General features: G+C 36.4%; 1 protein-coding gene and 1 long non-coding RNA gene across 7 annotated transcripts in view; one reads left to right on the top strand and one right to left on the bottom strand.

Moving 5' to 3' along the window:
- The window catches only part of BIRC6 (baculoviral IAP repeat containing 6), a 186,551-nt gene that overhangs the window by 126,691 nt on the left and 34,505 nt on the right, over positions 1-25,355 (top strand). For 5 of the 6 annotated variants that reach the window (XM_074818251.1, XM_074818249.1, XM_074818248.1 and 2 more), the window contains exons 63-65: positions 2,005-2,222; positions 4,553-4,717; positions 6,708-6,876. In XM_074818251.1, the coding sequence (XP_074674352.1) occupies positions 2,005-2,222; positions 4,553-4,717; positions 6,708-6,876 (552 nt within the window). Of the gene's footprint in view, positions 1-2,004; positions 2,223-4,552; positions 4,718-6,707; positions 6,877-15,196; positions 15,270-25,355 lie in introns of those variants that run through there. The other variant, XM_074818253.1, reaches the window with a different exon arrangement.
- On the bottom strand, positions 14,509-18,147 carry LOC141920825 (uncharacterized). The gene is made up of 2 exons (XR_012622458.1): positions 16,386-18,147; positions 14,509-15,259 (listed from the first exon to the last, which is right to left on the bottom strand). It is a non-coding gene; the product is annotated as an uncharacterized LOC141920825 (long non-coding RNA).

Here is a 25,355-nt window from a genome sequence, read left to right as displayed (position 1 = left end):
ACTGAAGTTAGTCTCTATTCAGCAGCCTATAGAGTGGTGGACAATGTGTAGCTCATAAGACCAACTGAGAAACTAAGAGTCTCATTTACACCCTCCTTTCTGTTTATCTTGTTATTTCTCTTGTATTTAGGTATAGGACAGTAGACAAGAATAAACTGAATGACAAAAATTCGGTCTAGCTACTTGCTCCCACCTAATTTGAGTAGTAATTAACCAAAGGACTATATGCAGTCCCTCAAATTTTTATGTCCTTGAGTGGTTCCAGTCCCTTGCTATTGCAAACAATTTTTAGATTATTTTTTTTCCTACATGAAAAGACCACCTCAAACCCTTAAAATTTGGATTGATTTCTTTTTTGTGTTTGTGTATCCACTATTGCTATTGGAATATAGTTCCAGAACATCATTTTCCTCATAGGTAGGACCTTCTTTAATTATCAGCCTGAAATTATTCATATGCAGTTTGTGCCCATTTATCATTGTGCCAGCATTGTTCCTCATCATAAATAGCTATTCTTTCTCTGATGCATTTGTTGACAAGAATTGTATTCCCTTTTAGCCTTTGTTTTTGCTAGACTAAACAGTCAGTTTCTCCATTCCCTAAGCTAAATGACTGAATTCAACAGTTTATGAATTTGGGCTCAATTGTACACAGTAGTCCACCTTAATTCTCTGTACAAAGCATTAATATCTTCCTTTTCTGTTGGAAATGCATCTTTTCATACACCTAGAATCTCTTTACTTTCTCGCATAATATGAAGAGCTGCACTTAGAAATCCATGGCTTATAGATCAAACATGGATTCAGTTGTCTGCAAGATAAATCATGAGCAAATGTTTAGATTTTTTTTTTGTCTCCTTGTCATTTGGCTATACCTGCAGTTCTGAAAGTCTGTTAGATGGGCTTTTTTCCAGAGGTGTTCAGTTTTATTTATGAAGATGCCAGTTGGAGGACTCTTTACTTCCATCTTTTCAAAAGAGATATGAATCAACTTGTGTGTGTATGCATATGTGTGTGTAGATACATATACATACATATATAGACATGCATAATTGCAGCGTATTTCAGTTTAGACCTCTGGATGATGAGACAGCTGATAAACTTTAAGAATGAGGGAGAAAATAAGCTTATATTTAAAATAAGCAAACTTCTGAACAGTTGGCTATTTTGAAGTATTTTCAGTATTTGAAGCATTTTCAGTTGTCACATATCTCTATTTATATATGCACTGCAGAAGGAATGTGAAATGTAGTGTTAAGTACAGAAAAAATCAAGACAGTTTCCGAAATCTCAGTATGTTGCATTAGTAGGTCACACTATTATTTGAAATGTGGCTTTTAAAAGAAGTAACTTTTGCTCAGAATGCAAAAGGGTTAAAAATTTAAAATAATTCTACTACAAAATTCAAACATGTAGCTCATCTAATTAAAACTATGTTAGTATTTTGTTATGTATTCATCTTGAATAGCATCACAGCTTGGATTGTTTCAGTGACTTAATTCGTACTTTGGGCACATAAATATGAAAAAAAAAATCCTTTATCAGGGTAAACTACACCTTGTCAGCTGAGCTGCAGTTAGCTGACCACGTGCATTTTTTAACTTGCTGTAGTTGGAATGGGTTTTTTTTCTAAAAAAAAAAAAAAAAAAAAAAAAAAAGTAGTTCGAATTACCTTTGTTTTCTTCATTCAGAAATACAACCGGAAGTGGAGTCTAATACAGAAGTATACTCACTGTTATTCACAAATATAAGTTTTCTTCCTGGAAATGGAATCAGATTTTATAACGTTGGTTCTTAAGCAAATCCATGAAGGAAATAAAGAAACGTTCTTTCTTCTACACTCTTCTGCTGAAAATTTTTTGTGAAGAGAAACCTAATATTAGATTGCTTATGCAGATCCCCAGTAGATTTCTGTGTGTTTTTTATAAACTATTGCAGAGATTAACAGGTTGTATTGAACTATTGAAAGAAAATGTGGTTTTGATATTTTTCTTCTTCAATCTAGGTCATATCCTGCAGTCTCCTTCAGCAAATGTGCTTCCAACTCTGCCCTTCCATGTGCTGCGCAGTTTGTTCAGCACTACACCATTGACTACTGATGATGGAGTACTGCTTAGGCGGATGGCACTGGAGATTGGGGCTATACATCTTATCCTTGCTTGTCTGTCTGCTCTAAGCCACCATGCACCAAGAGTGCCCAACTCTAGTCCCAACCAGGCAGAGGTATGTTTAAGCAGAGTAATTGCAACTGAGAAGTAGTAAGAATTTTAACTATAAAAAAGAAAATAATCTCACTGCTTTCACTATAGTCTCATTTCTGCAGAGTTGGCATTTCAATAAAGAACAAAAATAATTAGAAAGTACTTGATTGAGTAATTGTATTTGCGTGTTGCAAATAAACATAGTAATCATGAAGTTTATCCAACAAAGAAGGCTTTAAGGTGTGGTCAGTTTCTTTCACAGGACCTTTTCCAGTGCATGAGAGTCATAATGCTCAATGGATGGTGGTTCTTTAATCCTCATTACATAGCATGACCTCATTACCTTATCTAGCATTCATCATCTAAACTCTATTGGCTGCAAATTATTTCCTCTTAAATGCTTCACAAATGTAAATGAGTTGTGAAAATTAAAGAATTAATGCAGTGATTTTTTTTAATACTTTTTTTACTGATGGGGGAAATGAGACCTAAAGACAAAAATTTTCCATAGTGTTCAAGATCCTGAGTGAATCCCCACGAACTTTTTCACAGTACTTCCTGTATTATACCACCCTCTATTCAGAACATGTATCCCCTGATTTTTTTAGGATTATGAGTTGCCATTTCTGCCTAACATACCAATTGTCTATAAAAGCATTTAAAAATATCAATGACTTGCCCTCTTCAGCATTGTTGTGGCAGAGACTTTCATAAAAAAGTTCCCAGTGGCTAAATATGGCTAAGCAGCTGCAAAATATAGGGCTGTCTGTATTTTAGCAGCTCTGATACTGATGAGGGGTCGAGCAAGGAAGAGATGAAGCTGTGCCTGAGAATAATTCACTTTAATGGCTAGTCAAATTTAGGGGGCAGCTGAGATATTCTGCTTCTAATTGTGTATCAGGCTGTTGACATATTAATGCCTTAGCATTTTTGTGCTTTTGGCGGGAAAGGGCAACCATTAATTCTTATCTCTGCTTCAGTTCTACCATGACCCCTTAACCAGCTTGCTTTCTCATAATTCATATCTGTCAGGTGATAGATGGTAACTTGAAACTAGAGATCTATCAGACCTGCACTGAGGCTTGTATTTCTGGGGCTAGGCTTTCCCTTAAGTGCTTTAAGTCAGTGCTCATGACAGTCCTCTTGAGTGTTAAAGACACAATGTGTTCGTGAGTGATGTAATGAGTAATATCTACACGAGAATAACACCACAGCTATTTCATCACCGAGAAGCATTATATTCCCAATGTAAAAGTTAAATGGTGATTCAAGACTGCTGTCAGTATGGTACTTCATAGGTGATCACTTTTTTTACCGTTGCATCTGTTCATGCATCACTTCTTTTCCTTCATGTATAATCTGAAGAAGGTCTGAACAGAAGACAAAAGTTTTCAGAGCTGTAAATCAGACATTACAAATTAAAGTCGGGCAGCTACTCACATGACCTGTTTTCTAGTAAGGCTAATTGTCACTGAGTAATTCTAATGAAAGTAGCAAGTGTTCATTGCTTCAGAAAATGAGGTCACTTTTTTAGGGTGCTAAATAAATAATTAAGAAAACAGTAGTTAAAATTGCTTATCAGAATTTTTTCTGCATCTTTTCCCCCAAAGATCTGGTAAACTTTCAAAATTAACGTAAGTACTTAAATAGTTTCATAAAGGCTAGGCAATGTAATATTGGAGTTATGTTAGTAAAATGCAGTGAGGCAGACCATTGGAAAAAACAGTGCAAGCATCTTTGGGAAAATGCTATCTCTCGGAACATTTTAAGGACAGGGTATTTCCCTCCTCTTATCTGGAGAGGAAATAGTGTGTGTTGCAGTGACCCAGAGATCCCATGCAGAGCTGTACACGTAACTTACACCTCTTGCTATTTTGGTGCATTTATTCAAAATCAGCGCATGCTTGAGCATCTTAACATTTCAGTTGTGTACTTTTGAAAACATTTCTAATCCCGTTCCTTTCATCTAATTATGTTATTAAACTTGACTAGGTGTTAAATAGTAATAATTACAGAGCTCTGATGTTTAGCATGATATCGATTAAGTAGCATTTTAATACCTTTCATCATATAAGCAGTGATAGTATCTTAAAAGAGAACAAAAATGGGCTTATAGTCCTAGTCAAATTGAAGAATCACTTGGAACAATTCAGTGCCGACCTATACTAGGACTTCATGTATGTGGCAGTCTCTTTCCTGTCTAAAGCTTTGAATTTCACTGGATCCCGACGATACCTTTATAAACTTAATAAATTGGGATTGCATTCTTTTCCAAAACAAAGGCTTTCTAAAGACAATGTTCATAAGATAAAAAACATGAAATATTTTGTGACCTTCTTTTTTTTAACTTAGCCACAGGTGTCAAGTACACACAACAGTGCATCAACAGAGGAACAACAGTTGTACTGGGCTAAGGGTACAGGCTTTGGAACAGGCTCCACAGCTTCAGGATGGGATGTTGAACAAGCTTTGACTAAGCAAAGGCTAGAAGAAGAGCATGTGACCTGCCTTCTACAGGTGTGTAACAATAAAATTTTGATTAATGATAAGCACTTGAAACATTAGGACTGGAAGGTAAAAATGGAACTTGTATTTTTTCAGTCATATAGCAGAGTAATTATGGTATTTTGGGCAAAAGATAATTTACAACCGCCTGTCTACATGAAAAATGGTATAGATTATATTTGGAGTGAGGCTGTTTTCAAACATCACTAGGCTGCTGCATAAAAAAGACCTGTGTGGGTAAGCCTGTGTGACAGCTCTGAATAGACAGTGAACCAAGAAGCATTCCAGTGTATTTCCCTGGAGCTGTTGCATATCTCTGACATCACTGCATTCAGTCAGAAGTAAAGGCTGTACATTAAAGGGGGAGGGTGTGGGAATAGGAATTGCTTTGTGTGCCAAATAATCTTACCTATTCATTTCTCGCATATCTTTGCTTTAAGGAAATGCACTTAGTTGTTACAAGTGTCCATGAATGTGTTATGCCAATACAATAACATTTCACTCAGACATAATATAAAATCATGAGTATGTCCATTAAATTACAATAGTAAATCACCAGTAAACATCCAGATCTTCGTAAAACTCTGATGCCTTACGAATGCCTTATGCTAAGGAGAAGAAAATTCTGCATAATTAGGCTTTTCAGTCCATTGTGAAATGCAGCCAACCCCTGTATCTGAGGTCAGTGTCAGGAAGATGAGATTCTATCTAGTTGTCAAAAATTTCATTCACAGAACTGTCAGCTCAAATGCATTCGCTAACCTCACTGCTAGGGTAGATCACAAAGGAGATGAAATTCTGAAATGCCCATGCCCCAACTGATGAAGATATCATTTTGATGTAATCAGTTATTTCAGTTACTGTAAATTACAAGGCACTTGTATCATGTCCCTTGCAAAAGCAAAACAAATAAAATCCAAAACAATTTTCCTAAGCAAGAAAGAGGAAAAATCACCTGAATTACTCTTGGCAAAGCTTCTAGGCAGTATTTGGTATTGTGCCATGCAGAGGCTTAGTCATAACTGTGATAAGTCAAGAGGTAAGGAGGCATTGGATTTGGGCAGTTAGCAATTGGAGGAAGAAGTAGAAAACCCCTCAGCATTTTGCTGAAGATGTCAGTCCAGTTGTACAGCAGACTTTCCCTAGTCCCTTCTCTAGAAAAGTTGCTTAGAAAAATTCTGTTGTACGGAGTGCTGATAAGATGCTGCAGCAAAATACCATGAGTAATGGGGTTAGAGCAAAGAGGGAGAATGAAAGGAGAAGAGGTTAAAATGGGAATAGAGCCCCTGAGACTTCACATAATACAGCCGTTCAAGCCTTTGAAGTTACTAAATTTGAGAGTACAGCCACACAAATCAGACCCATGGAAGTACATTAGGTTTTACATCTACAGCATGTGGAAGGGCCTGTGAACTCAGCCAGAGCTCCCCTTGGGAGGAGCAGGTGTGCAGTCGTGAGGTGACTCCCCTGCCGTTGCTGAGGGGAAGGCTGCTCTGTGTTTGCAAGAGCTGTGCTCACAGGTGGGTGTGCCTAGTAACTGTCATGCTCACCGTAAGTTGTGGTTTCGTCTGTAAAGTCACTGAAGTCCCATCCAAAAAGAAAGGGTTTTTGAGATATTCGTAGTTTTAAAAAAAAAATCTTTTGCTGCTAGTTGATGTTCTAAAGTGGATGGGACCGATCAGCTGCATGTCTGTGGTGTGAGCTCATGAACTCCTGCTTTCAGTAACTCCAGTGGGTTTGTCAAAATTCATACTAATTGATCTCTTAAAGTCATTCAGAATTGTAATAGTTATTTAATTTTATCGTTAGCCAAAGTTGGAATCATGATCTAATAACTGTACAGAATTTCTTCTGAGACATCTTTGGGACTGCTGAAATAAATACAGTACTAAATCAGAAAAACAGCTAGTGAAGTATTATGGCATCCTCTTTAAGGGAGGAAAGTCAAAGTTCTTTTACCTAAAATAAATCAGTTTTGATTAAATATTTTTGTGTATTTCAGGTTCTTGCCAGTTACATAAATCCTGCAGGGAGTACATCAAACGGAGAGACCCAAACTAGCCATGAGAGTAGAGGACAAAATAGCAGTGCTCTTCCATCTGTTCTCCTAGAGCTACTCAGTCAGTCTTGCCTCATCCCAGCAATGTCATCATACCTCCGCAACGATTCAGGTAATGTGCCGTTGTCTCCTAAATCAAAAGTTGTCTTACTTCTGATAAATAAGTTTTTATGTAAACAATAGGTAGTTTTGGGCAGTTTCAGTACATTTGTCAATTTAGAATTGTACTAATGGAACAATCACTTGAGCCTTAGCAAACAAAATGTTAGTGTTCATTGAAATACTCATTTGTTGTAAGAGTTTAAACTTCGTTGTTTGAATGTCTTTTTAAAATCTGAAATTTAATTCTTAAACTGTTGAAACTAACAGGAAAACAGTATTTCCATCTGAAAAGTTTACATTTTAGTTCTACAGAATATACGTGGAGACTACTTTATACAAGACCCTGAATCTTACTGTGAAGTAAAATGTTAATTTTGTAAGAAAATTGAGCAAGTATATGCCTGAAGTTGGTAAATGTTGCACATACTAGGGAAATAGTCTTTTATTTTGACCAGAGCTTTTTCTGCTTTATTTAGGAAATACAAAAATAAGCCTCTTGTCAAAACTGCAAAATATTTCAAATAATATGGGAACAACAGAATTGTTGGGGATTTTTAAAGGAAAAACAAATGAGTTATGTTGTCATCACATATCTACTCATAATTTTAAAACAAAGATGTTTTGGTAGTTTTCATCCAGTATGTTGTACCTTGCTGTGAAAACCATTTCAGTTGTACAAGATGTAGTGTCAAGCAGTATGAGTTAAGCAAATGCTAGTGTGGAACTAATGGCAAAACCAACAGACTGAGTTTTGTGGTTTATGTTCAGTCTCACTAGATGACAGGCTTTAGTATGAAGATATTGATAAGCATTTTTTCTTTAGATAACTCTCAATTTTGAAGTTTTTAAACACTGACTGAGCCTTAGGATGGATTTTTGTTGAGTGAGTTTGTTTGTAAAGATGAATTTAATCCTTAAGTAGCAGAAGTTGTTCCCAATCTGAAAAATTTGGTTTTGGACCTTATTTTGCTTGTCCTATTTTTGGAGTAACTGGTAAACTTCTTGTCACATTACTGCAGTTCTTTTGGATGCCAATTGTAGGGTGTGGTGATGTGAATTTTTTGAAACAATGTCATAGCTTCCTGTTTAATTACAGAGTATATTTTATCTCAGAGGTAAAAGAGAATCATCCATGTCTTAAGTATTTACAAAGCTACATAGGACTAAAACAAGAACGTGGCTAAAACAAGATGTGGCTTTTTAATCTGTAGTAACTAGAGCATTACATAATCATGTATGATGGACTGAAAGTAGTTCAAAAAGTCTGCTGAGGCCTAATAAAAATATGAAGATATTTCACTTGCCAGTCCACAGTTTGACACATCTCCCTAATTTTGCAATGAATTTGTTCGTTCTGTTTTGCACATATTACAGTGAGGAAAATGAACTGTGTAGCTTGTACACCAGGCTCATTATTGCAAGTGAAAATATAATGTAAAACAATAAAGTAAGTGATAAAGTGAAACAATAATTATTCTAACAGATACTTATAAATTCTTCTTTGTTGAGGTAGAAAGGAAAAATCATGGAAAGACCTGGCAAAAATGCTATATTATCTAAAGGATGAAGCTGTTGGTTCTGAGTTATAAATGAATTGCAGCTGTTGAAATTGCTTTTTTGCTGTTTTCAATAGAAAAACATATCTGTCTGTATAAGTCACCTTTAACTGGGGAAGAACAGTCAGATACTGATAGGAGAGATGAGGTATGTGACTGATGGTGAGAAGTTCAAACTAGTTTGGCTTTCAGGGACTATTTGTTTTCCCAAAGTACAAAGGAAAAGCAAAGTTTCAGTGGGAAATGTTCATTTTAGGTATGTTTTCCACTGCTGGACTACTGTTGTTTGTGGTTGGCAGGGGATGTTGAAATGTGCTTGTGAATTAACAACTAGTAAAGAGTGAACAAAGCAGATGCTTCCTGCTTTTTCATAAATGGATGTATAGCTCTTAATGTAGCAGCTAAACTGTATTAAAGCAAAGCAAAACCTTGCTTTTCAGCAGAAAGCTGTTACCTGCTCTTCTGATTACAAATTCACAAATGATGAGGTTATTTCTATTGGAATTTAGAACTGTAAACTCTGAAGGTTGTTATGCTTTGATCCAAGCAATAGTCTTCAATGTTTCCTGCTGTGTTTGTTCAAAAGTCTATACATAAAACTGTAATTAACAATGTTCTTCTGGATTTAAAATTATAAAAACTTTTCAGGTTTATATCAGTCAGGCTTGTCTCTGAAAACGTAATAGGATATCAGTATGAAATGTGCAAAAAGGATGACTTCTGGAAAGAATCTCTTCGTGAATATTTGAGTCAGATGCATTTAGTTTGAAAGTAGTCCCTGAAAACAGTTTGTCTTAGTGATAGCCAGGCATAATTCCAATGCAGTAGTTACTATTTAGTTCAAAAGCAGACAGATAATGTTCACATTAGTGAGTGTGAGTTGGAGGTAGCGCTGGGGTTCTCGGTGTCACTGCCAGAGTGTCAGGAGACATAGCTAACAGAGAGCCTGGCTGTCACAAGAGAGACGGAGGTTGAGAAGCTCTGGGGCTATGTTAAGCTCTGATACAGTGCTTACAAGGCTGAAAAATTCACTTAAACAATGTGTTTATAGTTGAAACATTTGAAATGTGGAAGCGACTTTTTTTAAAATTATTTTTATTTTTTAAAACCTCAAAAACCAATGCAATGTAGTAGAACATATTTGAGTCTTTCCTGTTAGACCTGATCTAATTTTAGGCTTCTCTATCTTGAATACTATTTCTTCTCCAGTAGGGCTGCATGCCTACCCAGGGGGAGTAGGAAAGGGAACAGCATTAGTAGTAACACTCATGTCCATGGTACTGTAATTTTCAGATCAGTGTACCTTCTGCTGTCAAAAGGTACTTTCATGTGGAAGAAGCAGGTAACTGTGTTCTTCCTGTAATATGCTGGACTGAGAAATTAGGGCACTGCATACAGAATGCTAATAGTGTTACCAGGTTCTGGCACCCCAGCAGGAACAAACTGTGCCCAGCACAATGCTGACAGAAAATAGCAATTTTCAGCAACAATAACTTTCTCAGATTTGAATGGATGCTGGTGGGACCAGTTAAAGGTTACCCTTATGCTGGAGGTATTCTTCTACTAGATTTTAGATTTTGTTGTTAATGGTTGCAGTAGCAGTGATCTTCACATATATATCGACTATATGTGTAAAATTATGGGGAAAAAATTTTCTTTATAGGAAATATGTGCAATGAAGCTGCAAATGTGCTGCTTCCCTTTATTGCACAGTAGGCTGATACCACAGTGGTGATACAAAATAGTAAGTATTTTGGTATTGAGGAGAATTTTGTATTTTGTTTTCATGTGTTCAGTTAGCTACAAGCATGATACGTCCTGCTTATAAAGTTGTTTTGGCAAAATTCTTGAACAGTTCCAGTATCAGAATATAAAATTGGCCTATGTCACTGTTAGAAATTTATCTAGGTTTTTTGTTGCTTAAATATGTTTTGCTATCCCTGCTTAATTTGCCCAAAACATACATGGAATAGATTGTTCTAGATAAAAGGAATATTGATCAGATAAGGAGTGCTCACATATCATTTAGTCTTTTAGAAAGCTCACCTTGAAGCAGATCATTGCAAACCAGATAGCTCTGACACATTCTGCAGCTTCATCTGCATCAGAGCAAGGTGATTGTGAAGTCCTTGAAAATTGTGAACTGACCATTTTCATTACTTTCCATAATTGCTTTTTTCTTGTAGAGAAGGAGGGTTTATCTGTCTATGAAGGACTTACCTTATTATGGAAGATAGATCATAGCCCTAGTCACAAGGAGCAATAGCTGCTGTAATCCTCACCCCATTTCTTGATCATTTTTTCCTGTGTTTGCTTCATATCTTGTTATGGCATTACTGCGGCTTTTATTATCTTTCATTTTATAAATGAAAAATGTTTATCTCTGTAACATGTTGAGATATTTTTATTACACTTGTGTTTATTCCTAAGGACTTAGTTCATGTTTACATTTGTAAAATTGTTGTTGTTCTTCTGTATCATGGAACATCATTACCACACATTTATGCACATTTCACACCAAAAGCTGTCATGTAAAACCGTTTCACTGTTGTCTTGTATACGGCACATTTCATTTGAAAGAATTACTGCTGCAGGAATTCTTTCAAATATGTGAACACTTCTCTCCTTGAACAAAATGCACAATAAAATTCTCACTCTGCAACAACAGGTTCCCAGCAAAGGTGTCCATCGGATTCTAGCTGGAGTATGTGGCTATCTTGAAGGTCTAGATTTTGCTGATAGAAGTAAGAGTGATTTGACTGATGAACCCTAGGTTTATGAAGACTAATACAAGCTAGTATTTACAAGTGGGAGAAAAGAAAGCAGTAGTAATAGTAGTCTTTGTAGCTAACAAGGTTTATAGAGAGAACACAGTGGAAGGGAATCATGAAACAGAAAGAAAATCAAGTGACTTTTAGGACAGGGACTGTGTTTTGTTATGGGTTTGGATAGTAAAAAGCCCAGTGGAGTTGGCATTTATCAGTGATACCACAATATTAGGTAGACTCTTCTTGCTTAACAATATAGTTGTGCTGGTTTGCCCCTAAACTAGTATCTAGCAAACCCTGAGATGATTTAATCTTGTTTAAAGCCAAAGAGGGAGAGAGGTTTGGTACTACCTCTTCCTTGGAAGACAGACCTCATAGCAAGTTGCAGAATCCTGCTTGAATTCCCGGGCTTACAGAAGCAGTTGATACTGTGATTTTAGCTGGGGTTTTCTTGCGTGCTCCCCTCTTAGCTCTCCTAGCTACCCTTCCTTCTTTGGTGGACAAAGACTTCATGTGATGTGGTTAGCATAGCTTGCGGTGTTAGATTAGCTCATTCTTCCTTGGTTTGACTGCTGAGAAGAGATGGTGCATTTCTATGTGAGGGCTTTACTAAAAGGATTGTGTTTACTGACCAGCATGTTCCACTTCGTAAGAGTCCAATATTTGCTTTTAATGCACCTTTCATAGTTTACCAAGTACTGTCGCACCCTGGACTTGTGGATTCATTAACAGTCGTGCTGCTTTATCCTGCTGCCAAATACCTCATTAACAGTTGTGCTGCTTTATCCTGCTGCCAAATACCTCATTGAGAACCTTATTCAGTAAGTACTATGGACAAATCTGTTGAAGGTGAACGTATTGAATTCTTTCTTGTGGCTCTTTTGATATACCTTTGTTAGCTGAGTCCATTAAAGTTGCCTCCTTACCTCAGAACTTGAACTACACTAGATTGCCTGTTGGAGTATTTCTTTTCAATTAGTCATACTTATTCTCAAGGCATTATATGGTGTTGCTTTACTTTTTGCAAAGCAGTCTGGTTCCACTGGACTGAGTAGGCTGAGTACTTTAGGAAGCTTGTGTTCCCTTACAGACCTCTGAAGTTGGTACACTGAGCTCATTCAGCTAAGAGTACTACATCTTCAGTCATGCATTGCTGAAGGTGTGAAGGTACTACAGCAGTGTAAATGTTGAATCATGAAATTCTGCTTTTGCCTAGACTGTTGACTTTTTACTGTGTCCAATAACAGGTAGCTGCTGTTCAGATATTTTTTGTTGTTGAGATTCTTATGCATATATCGGATTAAAGGTATAAGCACCAGAGCTGTATACTGGAGCTCATTTAGCTAAAGCCAGAATTAAGTCCACATGCATATAGAGCACAAGTATTACCTGTTAAGAGAGGATATTAGCCTTCTGTTTTAAAATAAAATGTGACTTGTACATCCGGGCAGTCTCTAATGGTATTATTACCCTGTGCCTTCCTTCAGAGGGTCAAAGCCTTTTGCTATAATTGAAATTAGAAGTACAATGGCAGTTTATATAGACAGTATATAATTACTGAAATTAAAAGTTCCACTAGTTTTCATTAATGTTAATGAACTCATTCATTGGTAACAGAAAGATGCTGAACCTTTGACACGTTTGGTTATAACTTTGGGATTGCTTTTTATCTGTTTTGCTGTTGGAAGTGTTTACAAAAAAAGGTGCAGTATCTCACTCCAGTGCTGGAGTACTAGTTGATTCACAACTTTGAGAAGAGAGCTATGCACTGAAATGACATGAAATAAAACTGTTTATTTATTTCACAGAATTTACAAGTTTTAAATAACTTCAGGATCAAAATAAACAGCAGTAGTTTCTACCTGACTTTCATATTTCTGTTCAGTTTTCAGGTTCTTGTAACCTCTCATTTTAAGACCCATCTCAAATATCCTTGTATTATGAGATTAATGCAATAATACCCATAAGTATGTAGATACAAGAAGTACATTGAAAAATTTAATAATGTATTGACTCTCTTCTACAGTTTAAATAAACATGAATAACCTGCATAATTCCTCTAGAATGTAGCTTAATTTTACAGAATGCTTTGGTGCTTCATATACTGAAAATGAGTATACAATACTAGAGACTTGCTGTAGACTATGGACAGTGAATAAGTTTTCTTGTCTGTCCATGCTTCCTTCCAGTGCAGCCTCAGCTCAGTTTATCGTTTCTTCTGGTTGAGCCAGTATTGACTCAGAGTTGCAAAACCAGAATATACCGTATTCCACCTCTTTCATCCATAAATCAGTGTTACAGCATAGTTTCTGCAGCTGACTGAAATATCATTGCCAAATTCATTCTGGTCTAGATCCCTGACCTTATTTTATGCATGTGCTTGTTTTAAAGTGACTTCCAAAGGCTCGGTCGGTTTAGCAGATATGAAGTTCTATACAGTAATAAGCTATCACCTATACAAGGGATGTATTTCTTTGCTTGGCATTTTATGGAAGGGCTGGATGTAGCTTTGCAGCCTAGGAGAAGGAACTGAGCTGATTTTCAGAACTGCAGCTCCTCCGTTGCTCCTTTGTGGCACATGTAATACTAAGAACGGTATTTATTAAAATCAGTGTTTCCCTTTCTTTGGTGTGTTTTTTCTACTGTGTTTTTAATCATAAGCTCTCAAAAGTAGCTTTTCTATTAGAAGATGAATGTGAGATATATTCATGTATACAAAAACTTACATGATCTCAGACTGTCTGCAGCTTTGGAGCTAATTCAAAGACATACATAGGTTTAATTTAAAACATGGAAATAGTTTTAATTTCAGAAGTCTAACTGCATGTTCCATGAAGTGTGCGTAAGAGTTGCAATTCTAGGCCTCAATCATAAACGGTACAAAAAGGGAAAATATCTTCAGGACCTTTTCCAGAAGGAGAGAGTACACTCTTCTGGGCAAAGATCATTAAACCTGTTTTCCATGCAACACCACGAATCCTTGTGTGATAAGTTTTATTTTAATTGAAAATAAGCATCAGGATGAAAACATGAAATTTGTATTTGACTTATGTTAAACACGTTCTAAAAATGGTGATATAGAAAATGTAGCAAGATTTTTTTTCATTTGGAGAATATGTATTAGCGTGTCATTGTAATTATTAATATTACTTAAAAGAAGTACTGAAACTGTTCTTTATTTTTTCACACCACTTCAAAGGATTTTTAATTAGAAAAGCACATAGTATAGCATGATGATTTCAAATACAGATTCAGTAAAGGCAAGAAAATGTAACCTTTTTCAGCTTTTCACAAGACTAACAAAAATGCTGCAGAATATAGTCAATAGTTAAAATTTTATTTATAATATTACAATTTTTGGTATAACAGTTCCTGTTTCCACACTTATACATTAGTGTAAGTTATAAGCCTAGATTATGGTGATCTAAAAATAAAACCCTTTTGTCTGTTTTCGGGTCTCAGCTATGAAGAGACATATTGCACAAAACCATAGAAAGCATCATGGGGCTTGCTTATATGTATTCATATATTTAATCTCTATCTTCTGATTGTTTTCAGTGTTTGCTTACATTTCCTGTGTCTTGCATGTTTGCTGGGAGTAAAACAGTGCCATCTCTGTTTCTGCTATTTGGATTTCATCTGTTATCAATGAGAAGTTGAATATCATCTGCCTTCATTTACGTAATTTAGAACCCTAGCTGGGCTCGCAGATACATTTAGCAGTCATTGATGCAGTGCCTTTAGCCAGACACTTTGCTCTGGAATGTTTTTGATAATCTTTTCAGACAGTGGGGTTTTTTGCTTTAAATTTAGAAATCATTCTTACCGTCGCTGGTCTTTGCACTGTGTGCTGTGCAATTGATGTTCAAAAATGTCATCAAAGTGTAGTGTAGATGTACACAAAAACGATAACAAATAAATTGAGCACAGTTCCAATAATCCCAAGCAGTGCTAAAACAGATTCTTCTTTTTCCTCTTTCTCCTCTTGCCTTTTTACATCTTCCAGTGTTGTGATGGCAGAGGTCCCCATTTTTCCTGCAAATACCTTCACCAGTATTCTGGCAGCTAGCTAGAAGAAAGAAAGCAAATGGTAAATCTGGTCTGACAAACATGCAAGCTTTGATCTTTTAAAAAACAATTCTGTACTTCTTTACACAATATTTCTTAATGCTGAGATGTATTCCTCTTTGTTTTCTTTTTGTATGAACGTGTCCATGTTAAAAGTAATTGCTCTGTAGATACAGATTTGATAGGAGTGAAAAATAGCTTGATGCTTCAAGCCAATTAATATGCTTTATTATAAAAGAAATTTAAAATTTGTCTTCAGACAGCTATTTTGTTTCCTTATGAAACATTAAATTGATGAAAGCAGGTATGTGGACATTGCCAGATACTCTGAAATGCCTGGGGACATTATGTGAATTTTCAGCTGTTAAATATTTAACTGTCACAGGACAAAAACAGTTGGAAATATTCATGTCTACTGTTTTTGAACAAGGAAAATATGCCTCCTTAATTATAGTATCACAGTCTTTTTTTGGCCAGTGAGCCCTAAACAGGCAATTGCAGGTGAGATCTTCTCCTTTTAATTGTTTAATAGATCAGCTTTTGGACATCCATGCAACAGTAAACATTTAACAGAAAATGTCTGTCTCTTCATATATAAAGGTTGTTATTATTATATATGTTTATTATTGCAGTATGCCAAAGGACAGGAGTACTTTATTGTAACAAAATTCTATGCACTATAAGGATTTGAGATAGATATTTACAGATGCCTGTATGATTTATTACCTTTTTTGTTACAAAAGTGAAGTTGACAGGTCGTCTCTATTACTTAGCTGCTCTTGGACTCTTAATTTGTAGTCAGATATCCTCTAGAAACATACTTTGTGTAAAATTATGTTCACTGGTGGCTGAGATGTCGATATTACTTATAATCTGCTATGCTGTTTTAGCCTTATTGATCAGAAATTTCTAACATTAAACCAAAATTTGATTGGGATTTCCACTAGTTCAGATAATCCCAATTTACTGAAGATTTGCAATCACATTTTATGGTGCAATAGCATTTTTCTCTCCTGGCAAACATCTTTAATCATTGGAGATAGACATATTTCTGCTGTGAGTCTAATTAAAACCATCAGCTCAGAGCATATCTCACAGAAAGGTTAAAAAAAAAAATTGTTTCTTACCCTACATTGCATCAGGAATAAAATGTCATCAGACATGCTTCTTACTCGTCGATTCAGTGGCAAACCAGGCTTTTATCTTCATGAAGGGGCTGCTGTCCTCACTGAGACAGACCAGATAGGAGCATGAACAGTTCCTTGATGAAGAAGTTTATCGGTGAGGATGATAATGTTACAGAATCTTCCAAATGTCTGGCCTCCTCTCTCAGTAATCCAGTAAAGCAAGTGTAGTCAAAAAACAGTAAAACCCTTTCTGGTACTGATCCTCGCTGTTGACTAATTCTCATTAAAATTGAGGATTTTTTTCCTCAGATGATGCAGAGCAATGAAATGCATGCTGTTCAGTTTTGTCTTTAAAAAAAAAAAAAAAAAAAAACCAAAAAAAAAACCCAAACAAACCCAAACAGCTTCTGGTTTTATTCAGTTATACTTAGTTATTTATTAAGACTTCAGAAAAACCCAGCCTTTGATTTACTCTTTGTGGCAGCCGTCTGAAGAGGCTTTCTCACGTTGACATGCTGTAATTCCAAATGCAGCGAAGTACGTGCAGTCACACTATGTAATTTTAGTCCAGCCTGGAAAAGGATGAAAAGAAGTCTGCCTTAGTGGCAGTAGTGTGAACGCTGTCTCACACCTGCGTTCAGAGCCTCTGGAAAGAACGGCAAGGTATTCTTCGGAGCATTGCATAACTTAGCCAGGCACATCTGAAGAGAGGAATGACAGTGGCTTTAGCTGCACACGGTGGTGAGCTGTGACATTGATTAAACATGCACTTGGCACTTGCTGAATAAAGAAGGAGCTACGAGCCACCCTTGCAGACAGTGAGTTGCATAACAATGTGCGATGGCTCTGCTGTTTCATTGTCAGGCCCTGCACATTTTAATCCTGTACCAGTGGAGGAAGTGTGTGGTGTAAAGAGGAGTAGAGTTAACTGTACTTTGGGGTTTTCGGAGGAAGTGCTGCGTGACAAATGGTGACATTAAGGCATTCAAGCTGAAACAGTGTTTCTGCCTTTTGTCTTTTTATGCTTTGTTTGACAGGCAATTGTTTCTATGGGAAATACTACTTCTAACGCTTTTCCTCTTTTTGTTTGCCACCTAAAGAATGCAGGTTAGTGTGTAATTAATGAAAACACAGACTTAAAGATATTCCTGTTCTGATTTCATAGGAAGAAGTAACTCAGTTTTTCCTAGGTAAATCAGAGGGGTATTTTTTGCCTGCCCTGTTGGAAAGGGGAGGGAGCTCTGCAAAGTCTTCCCTTCTTCCCAGTCTCTTCAGATAAAGCGCAACAATTTTAATAACCTCTGAAAGTATCTGTGTTACAAATAATTTTATTCAGTCACTTTCCATGAAGGCTACCAATGCAGTGTGTTTTCATTGGTATAGCATAGCATCTTGTTATGAAGGCAGCTATATTTTACATATCCTGGAAAACTTATTTTTTAAAAAATACTTACAATATCAAGCAATTCAGCAAAAGAGGGTAAAATCATTGCTTTAAATACTTGCATTTTCAAATTAATTTACTTACATATTATTTTTTTTTCTCATTATTTTTCTAAAGTGTCTTAAGTATATCCGTTGGTTTCTTAGTAATGGACAAAACTACATATTTTACATGTGCATTATTTTAATGGTAAATACCATGTTTGAAGTATCATGAGTTGTATGGGACTTATACATGATTTGCCCTTTATCCTAAAAGTAATATTGCCTCAGTGAGATTGCTTGACTCTAGAGGAATTAAGTAATTAGGTTAAATCTCTCCAGCATAACTTCCTTAAAATATATTCCAATATATGTATATGGTCTTTCCTTTTAAGCTCTTCACTTATTCTGAAAAGGCTGCTGTAACTTCACTTGTTCCTGGAATCATTTTCTGTCTATGTATCTTGAACATGTTTTTGTATTCATTTAGATCGATTCATAGATACAAAGATGGGGAAATTTTCACCTGTGTATTCTGACCATTCACATTGCTGAGAGCACCTAGCAATAATGGAGTGTTCAAGCCATTGTCCTGTGTTAAAAATCAAACCCTTTCCTTTGTAAAAGGGAAGAAATTGTGCAATGTGCATCTTTTATTTAAAGATGAATGACGTATTTGGAGGATAGGAATCTGTCACCTTGTCAACACAACCAGGTATAAAGATTCAAGGTCAGCAGAAGAATTTCTTGCAATATTATCAAGTATAAATAGCGACAATAAAGTAAATTAAGCAGCTCCGCTGCAGGATAACCAGCTAATTAAGATGTATCCACAGAGAGCAGCAAAAGATTCACAAAATATTTCTTGGCCTGGTTATTGCCATGGTTGAGGTCTCATAGCAGTCTGCCATTTTTGTAGCTGTGATGCAACTGGAACTTCGTTGGCTAAGGGGAACCCAGGGAAACAAATCTCTCTGGGCTCCCTCTGCACGCAGTCAAGGGGGAGCAACACCTCCTGCACACCATGATTCAGATCCGATGTTTACCATGGAACTTGGTTTGATGTATTTTCTCCCCTCCCATCCTTCCATTGCATTGATATGCGTGTCTGTGCAGACATGCCGTGAACTGGTTTGGAAAACAGACCTGGCCAAAAATAAATCTCTAGCGCAGCACAGTAAAAGGAATGGGGCAGTAGCTGCTTAAGATGTCAGTGCTAGCAAAGAGTTGCTGTTTGGGAAGAGAAAAAGTGAGGTTGTCAGGCCTAACATTTTCTCAGTTATAGGAAACTTAAGGGATTCATCCATGTTGGGTGGAAGCCGGTATTTGCAAATAACTTCCTTATGGCTACAATGCATCTCCAGTAGAATTTCATGCCAGATTTCTCACATGAGTGAAATGAGTAATATAGGTTGTTTTGAAAAGGCCTTGATTTATCCTTAATATTTGATGATATTTGGAAAGATGGGGAGATTTTACATTTTGTGTAAAATAGCATTAGAGTCTGGGAGTATATTTTATATAAGTCAGTAATAAAACCACCTGGTTTGGGGTGAACGTTACATGGTTACATAGTATTTGCGTTTGGACACTGGCATCCAAAAAGATCCTAAATTTAATTCTGTTACTTCCATCTAGGCAGAGCTTTCAAGCACTTAGTAAGACTTTGGCAACTTCTTCATAACTGATTTATGTAGCATCCCAAGAGCAGAACAAATTCTGTAGATTAGAGGTCATCCTGTTCATTACTGCTGATGTTTGAGCATTTGTATTGCATGGGAATAGACCTTAGGCAATACAAATGTATGTCATATTTTAAGGATATTCATACTTCAAGAGGAAGTTGCCAGGATATCTTGTAAAAACTCAGTGGTATAAATCCAAGAATTTGTAGTCTTGATCCTTAGATGATTATTACCCTACTATATGCTACTGCTATGAGTAATGTAGTACACCCAGAACATCACATTTACAAAAGGAACACAGAAGTATGTTTAACCAAAGTGTAAGTTTTCTTTTTTCTCATGTATTTTTATGGATATATATAATAACTGTTATATTCATGTATGCTGAAATTATTCTATATGCTGGTTTTTTTCATTAAAACAGCATGTTTTGAGTCAGATACTGTTTGCCCTTATAGAGAGCAAATGCTCAGAAGAAGGTTGCAAGTTAAAGCAGAGTGTAAAGGAAGATTTGAAGGAGAAAATGGAAAGAAAAATGTGAAGAGCTGTCTAGACTTAAAAATCTATTTAAGTTAAAATGCTGTAATGAAATCCAAAAGATCATTCATACATCAGTTGTCCATGAAGACTGTTTTCCCTTGTAGTTGTTCTGCATTTTCCCTAAGATGTAGGAAACTACGTGAAATATAGTAGCACGTGCATCCTGTAGGTGATGCGTTCTAATTTTCTTCTTCGACAGCCTCCACAAACTTCTTTTTATGAGATCTGACACTTTCAGTTAAATTGTAGAACAACAGAGCAAAGCTGTATCTGTTGGGAGATGCAATAGTATGCACAAATTAAGATGAACTGGTTTGCTTAGCATAACTGAGAAGCAGATATCCACGTTCCTTTCTTCTTCCTTAGGTTTCTTTTTTCTTTTTTTTTCTCTCTCCTGAGAGCTAAGCACAGCTGCTGTTTTCTTCGTGGGAGCTGTTAGCCTATTTTTTATGATACAGATTGATGTGTGATGCCCTTGAGTCAGTATTGATGGGCATAGCCAGTTTGAACCAGGTTTCAAAGTATTTTTTTACTCTTCCATTGAAAAAAGAGGAAGAACTCAGATTCTTCATCTGTAGCTCACAAGTTACTTTTAGATTTCTTACTGTTCTCATTCACACCTCTTTGATGTGTTTCATCTCAGCATTGACTTTTGACAACATTGAATTTTGTCACTTCAACTATGTGTCTACATCTTGTTTTCCTCCTGATTGAGGAACTACAATGCCTTTTGACTATTGTTTGGGGTTTTTTCTTGATTTTGTAACCTAGTTACTAACCCAGAATATGCTTGGAAAGATTCAGAATTTTCTCGTAGCTAACTACAGAAGTTCCTCTAGTTTGTTCCCACCTGTCAGTCTTCACTTACCAGAAATTTACCTATTCCAGTCTCTCACACTTTCTTTAAAACATTTCTGTGTTAAGAAATCAGTTCAATGGACACAGAGTAGTACAGGTTCTTCTGCCACACCCCTTTTGACACCAGCTTCTCCTAAGACTGGTCAAGCTCAACCACTGCTCTGTTGTCTGCGAATAAAGTCAGAATGCACACTGGTATTTTGTCAAGAGAAGTGGCAAGTTTGACAGTTGAGTAATAGTTGAGGAAAAACTGAGCCAATCTGCCTTTGGAGGGTGTTGAGCGACATGTCACATTATTTGTTTTGAGGGAACTGTTTTAATCACTCTCATGATGAACTGAAGCAACTCAGAAGTTGGTGACTGATGAATGTTCCTGAGTTAGAGGTGAGGGTTTCAGCCCCAGCTGAGTGTGGCTACCTTCTGGATATGGTGGAAGGGAATGATGGAAAAAAGGTGAGAAGTTTTTTTCTCTTCTTCAGTCTCTAGCCTCACATGGGATATCAGGCAATCTTCATTTTTCTCTTGTTCACTGGTGTCAAAAAGAATCTCTTGTATGGGTATTGTACCTTTAGAAAGAGGTTCGTAACTTTTAAAATGCTTTAATCATGATTCAGTGCTGTTCTCTGCAGCTCAAGAGGTCAAAAACAGCAGGTACCTGGGACTGTTTCTTCACATTGGTTTGAGTGTAGGCTGCATGCTTCTGGAGGGATATTAGGGCTTTCAAGTATCAGGTTTTTGAGCTGTCATGTTGATAAATTCTGTCGTGTTAGAGGAGTCCATTAAGTGAATATTGGGTCCTTACTGGGCAAGCAAAGGGAAGCAGAGTAGTGAGAATTGATCCTAGTCTGATCCTAGTGGCTCTCAGAGAAGAGCAGTACTAAAAAAGTTCCTCTTTCTCCAAAGCCCTTAAAGCATCTTACCTTGTGAGAAAGAACAAATCTTTTCATATGACTTTCCAGATGACTGATCTGAAAAAACAAAACAAACAAACCTAGAAGATACGACCATCCTAGCACCTTTTGCCACATTTTTTTCTTCTGATTTGTCATCTTTAGTTGGAAATAGTTTTGGAATAAGATGATGAAATTATTATCTCATGAAATCTATTTTCTATTGCAAAAGAATATGAATATATATGCTTATTATATTTTCAAAACTTTTAAAGTAGCAGGCTATTCCCTAGTAGAACTTAATAACAGAATTTTTTTTAAATGTCAAAACCTATTATCTGAGTCGTTAATAATATAAAATATTTATGAAAGAATGAATTGTAAATTTGTACTTGTAGCTCTATTGTGTTGCAGAAGTTTGTTGCAATTTATAGGAAGTAATTACTAATTATGTATTGAAACATCATGGTATTGAGATCTTTGAGAATTAAGAACCTAGTTGTTATGAAGAACAAAGCAGCTTAGTTTTTGTTTGTAATTGGGTGCTGGACTGCATGACAGATAAAGCACTTGGTCCTTTGAAGACTGAAGTTTACTTACTTCAAAGAGCTAATGGAAGTATTTTTTTCAGCAAATCATTATTTAGCAAAGATCACTGAGAGACTAACTTCTGCTTCAGTCTTTATCTCTTTCTGTACTGCACATTGTTTTAGATTACTTTTAAACATAAATCCATTAACTGGAGAGCTCTTCATTGATTTCTACAGCTGGTGGTGGATTTTGCAGCTGCAGGTACAGACTATACTTCAAGACTAGCTTGCAACCTCTGGCCCCACTCCCTTGATCACAGTAAATTAAAGCGCATGTTAGATTTTCCAGAAGGAAGGGAGTTTTGTGGGAAAGTTAGTCAAGAAATTATCAGGTGAGAAATAGGAGGGGTAAAGGCTAGATTTCAGTTGGACTTCTTGCATCTCACCTTGTTCTTCCTTCTGCTGCTTCTCACTCATATTCTTTGTCCTGCTGCCTAAATAATACAGAGTACTTTTCAGAAAAACTACTCTGGAATTAAGAGTGGGGTGGGGTTTTTTGTCTGTTTGTCTTTATGAGCCTTAAATCACAGAAATTTTCCAAGTGATGACTAAGCCACTGAAGGTGTTTTACAGGACAATCCTGAAAACATAAGTAAACAAGGTTTCTTTCTCATCTGGAGACTACTATGAAGTTCTGGACCTCTGTGGTTACAGGATAGTATGAGTGTCCTGGAAGCATAAGCAACAGACTGCTTATGTATCTGTATTTGCCTGCCAAGGACCTGTAATTTTTATACGATTCCTCTTTGGATCCACTTAGACATCACTCTTCTGGTACTAATGTGTCAAAAAAATATATATTTTTTGACAGACCTTGATGCCTTGCACTCCACTGTGCAATATGTTTGACGTAAAAAGAAACTAAACTGTGGTGTTTGCCTTCCTGCCTCCCACAGATAAGTTACCTTTTTTAATAAGCTCTCAGAAGAAATGCAATTAGATGCTGATCCTTGATTCAAGGATGTGTAGAAGCTAACAAATCATATGAGATGCAGCTGGTGTTCATTTCATTCCTGAAGAGTTTCTGTGTGTTTATTTTGAATTATTCACTTGAGAAATAAAAGGTAGGGGCTGTTGTCTTCAGAAGTGTTTAGTTTTGGCCATACGTGTTCCATGAAATTCTCTCCGAGAGTAGATTGTCACCATCTTGTGATAGCTGTTTAATTTCCAGAAAACAGTACAGGTCACTGTCATGACTGTTCAAGGCACAAGGCAGTAAAGCTTATGCCTTGTTTAAAGTGTAGGGAGCTTATCCTTAAGCTTTCCTGGTCCATTTATCCCATTGCTAAGGCCCATGAGTGTTTCATCCAGGAGTTCCTTTTTTCCCTTCATTAATTGAAAGCCAACACTGGCAGCTGTATTCCTACTTATAGGACAAGACTGGGAGTCTTTAAGAACTAGACTGGTTTCCTCTCCGAGTGTAGTTGGTAAAGACGTTCAGCAGGCGCTTTAAAATTTGAGATACCACATTGCATCTTTCAAAATTTCCAGAGTAAATATTATTGGGCCTCTCATTTTTTCTTATTTTAGTCAGACAGTAAATCTCAAGTGGTTTCATTTAGACTTGGTACTCATGGTTGGGAATGAGTGATGGGTGTCTGGAACAGATTGCTGTGCAGCACCACATGCTGCAGACATTCACACATTTTACTGGAGGCATTAAGAATTAATTTTTAAAATGATGCCTCTCATCACCAACAGACTCAGTCTTTTTTGAGAAGAGAATATGACATCAGAGGAGAATGTGGCACCATACTAGATGTCCTATGGTTCCATATATTATCACAGAAATGTACAATCTGCTTCTTTTTTTTTTTTTTAAACTCTCATGCCTTCCTGGTCCTTGTTGCTAAAGATACGGTAACCATTTGTTTTATTGGTAGACATGAGAGACTCCTGAAAGGATTGCAAGTAATGCATTTTCAATTGTTTTGTCTTTTTCCATATTAGTGGCTTTATCAATTAATGGCAGCACAATTGGATAAGCTGCTAAAAATTTCTTGACCAAACAAACTAGCAATACCTTTCCTTCTGTTCATGTACAGAGCAGATTGCTGGGGTTAGTTCTAGACATTTTTACTTTGCCTTTCCTAAGAGTGAGCTCACTGTATTTTCAGGGAAGAGTTTTGTCAGCTGAGGTTGTGTAGCTCGGCATGCATTTAAAGATGAACTTACTGGAACATTGAGGTGAAGGCTGGCTTTTGTTTTCAGCAGTTGAAAATCTCATTTGTTTGGTCAAATGATAGGTCTTCATTATTATGGGTGGTAGTAGTCTCTTTTATTTCTTCCGTGTTCTTTTCTCTCCTGTTTTTGAAAATAAAATCTTGTAAATATACCTGGCATTTCCCATACACTTATGCAAACATTTCCCATTCATAGTATTTCCTTTCCTACTCTTCTCTGAAAGTATTCATAATACTGAGTACAAGTCAAAAGGAAATGGATCTCTGTGGCTGAAAGAGTAGTCTAAAGAAAGAGTTAATCTCTGGTAGATTATTCCAACACACAAACTCTAGCTTTTTTAAATAGTATTTATATCTTCCTGTCCTCTCTAGAGGACAACTTCAAGATAGTACCACTCATTAACAAAGGAATATTTTCTTTTTTTTTTTAATTAGTCTTTATTGTTATACTGTAACATAATAGAGGATGATCCATTTTAATAAGTGATGCAGGAACTTGCAGGAGGTTGCACAGAAGGCGCAAATTCTCTTATTCCAGAAGTCTTGGGCACAGAGATGATTGTCCCCATCAAACGTGGTGCTCAGTTAAACTGGTTAATAAATTTACCACATAGCTATTTGCACTCTAAGGCACTTTCAATATACAGTTGAGTGCAAGGGGTTACCTTTCATTTAACATAGACTCAGGGAGGCTGTTAAGGCTTGAATGTTTCTCCTCAGCCTGCGCTTTGCATGTTTACCAAAAACCCATCTTGGTATTTAAACAACCAACTATTCTGTAGAAAATATACTGAAGTGA

This window comes from Strix aluco, chromosome 3 (genome assembly GCF_031877795.1).
Source record: "Strix aluco isolate bStrAlu1 chromosome 3, bStrAlu1.hap1, whole genome shotgun sequence".
Lineage (NCBI taxonomy): Eukaryota > Metazoa > Chordata > Aves > Strigiformes > Strigidae > Strix > Strix aluco.
The sequence above is the reverse complement of the archived record's forward strand: the minus strand, read 5'-3'. Positions and strand labels throughout refer to the sequence as shown.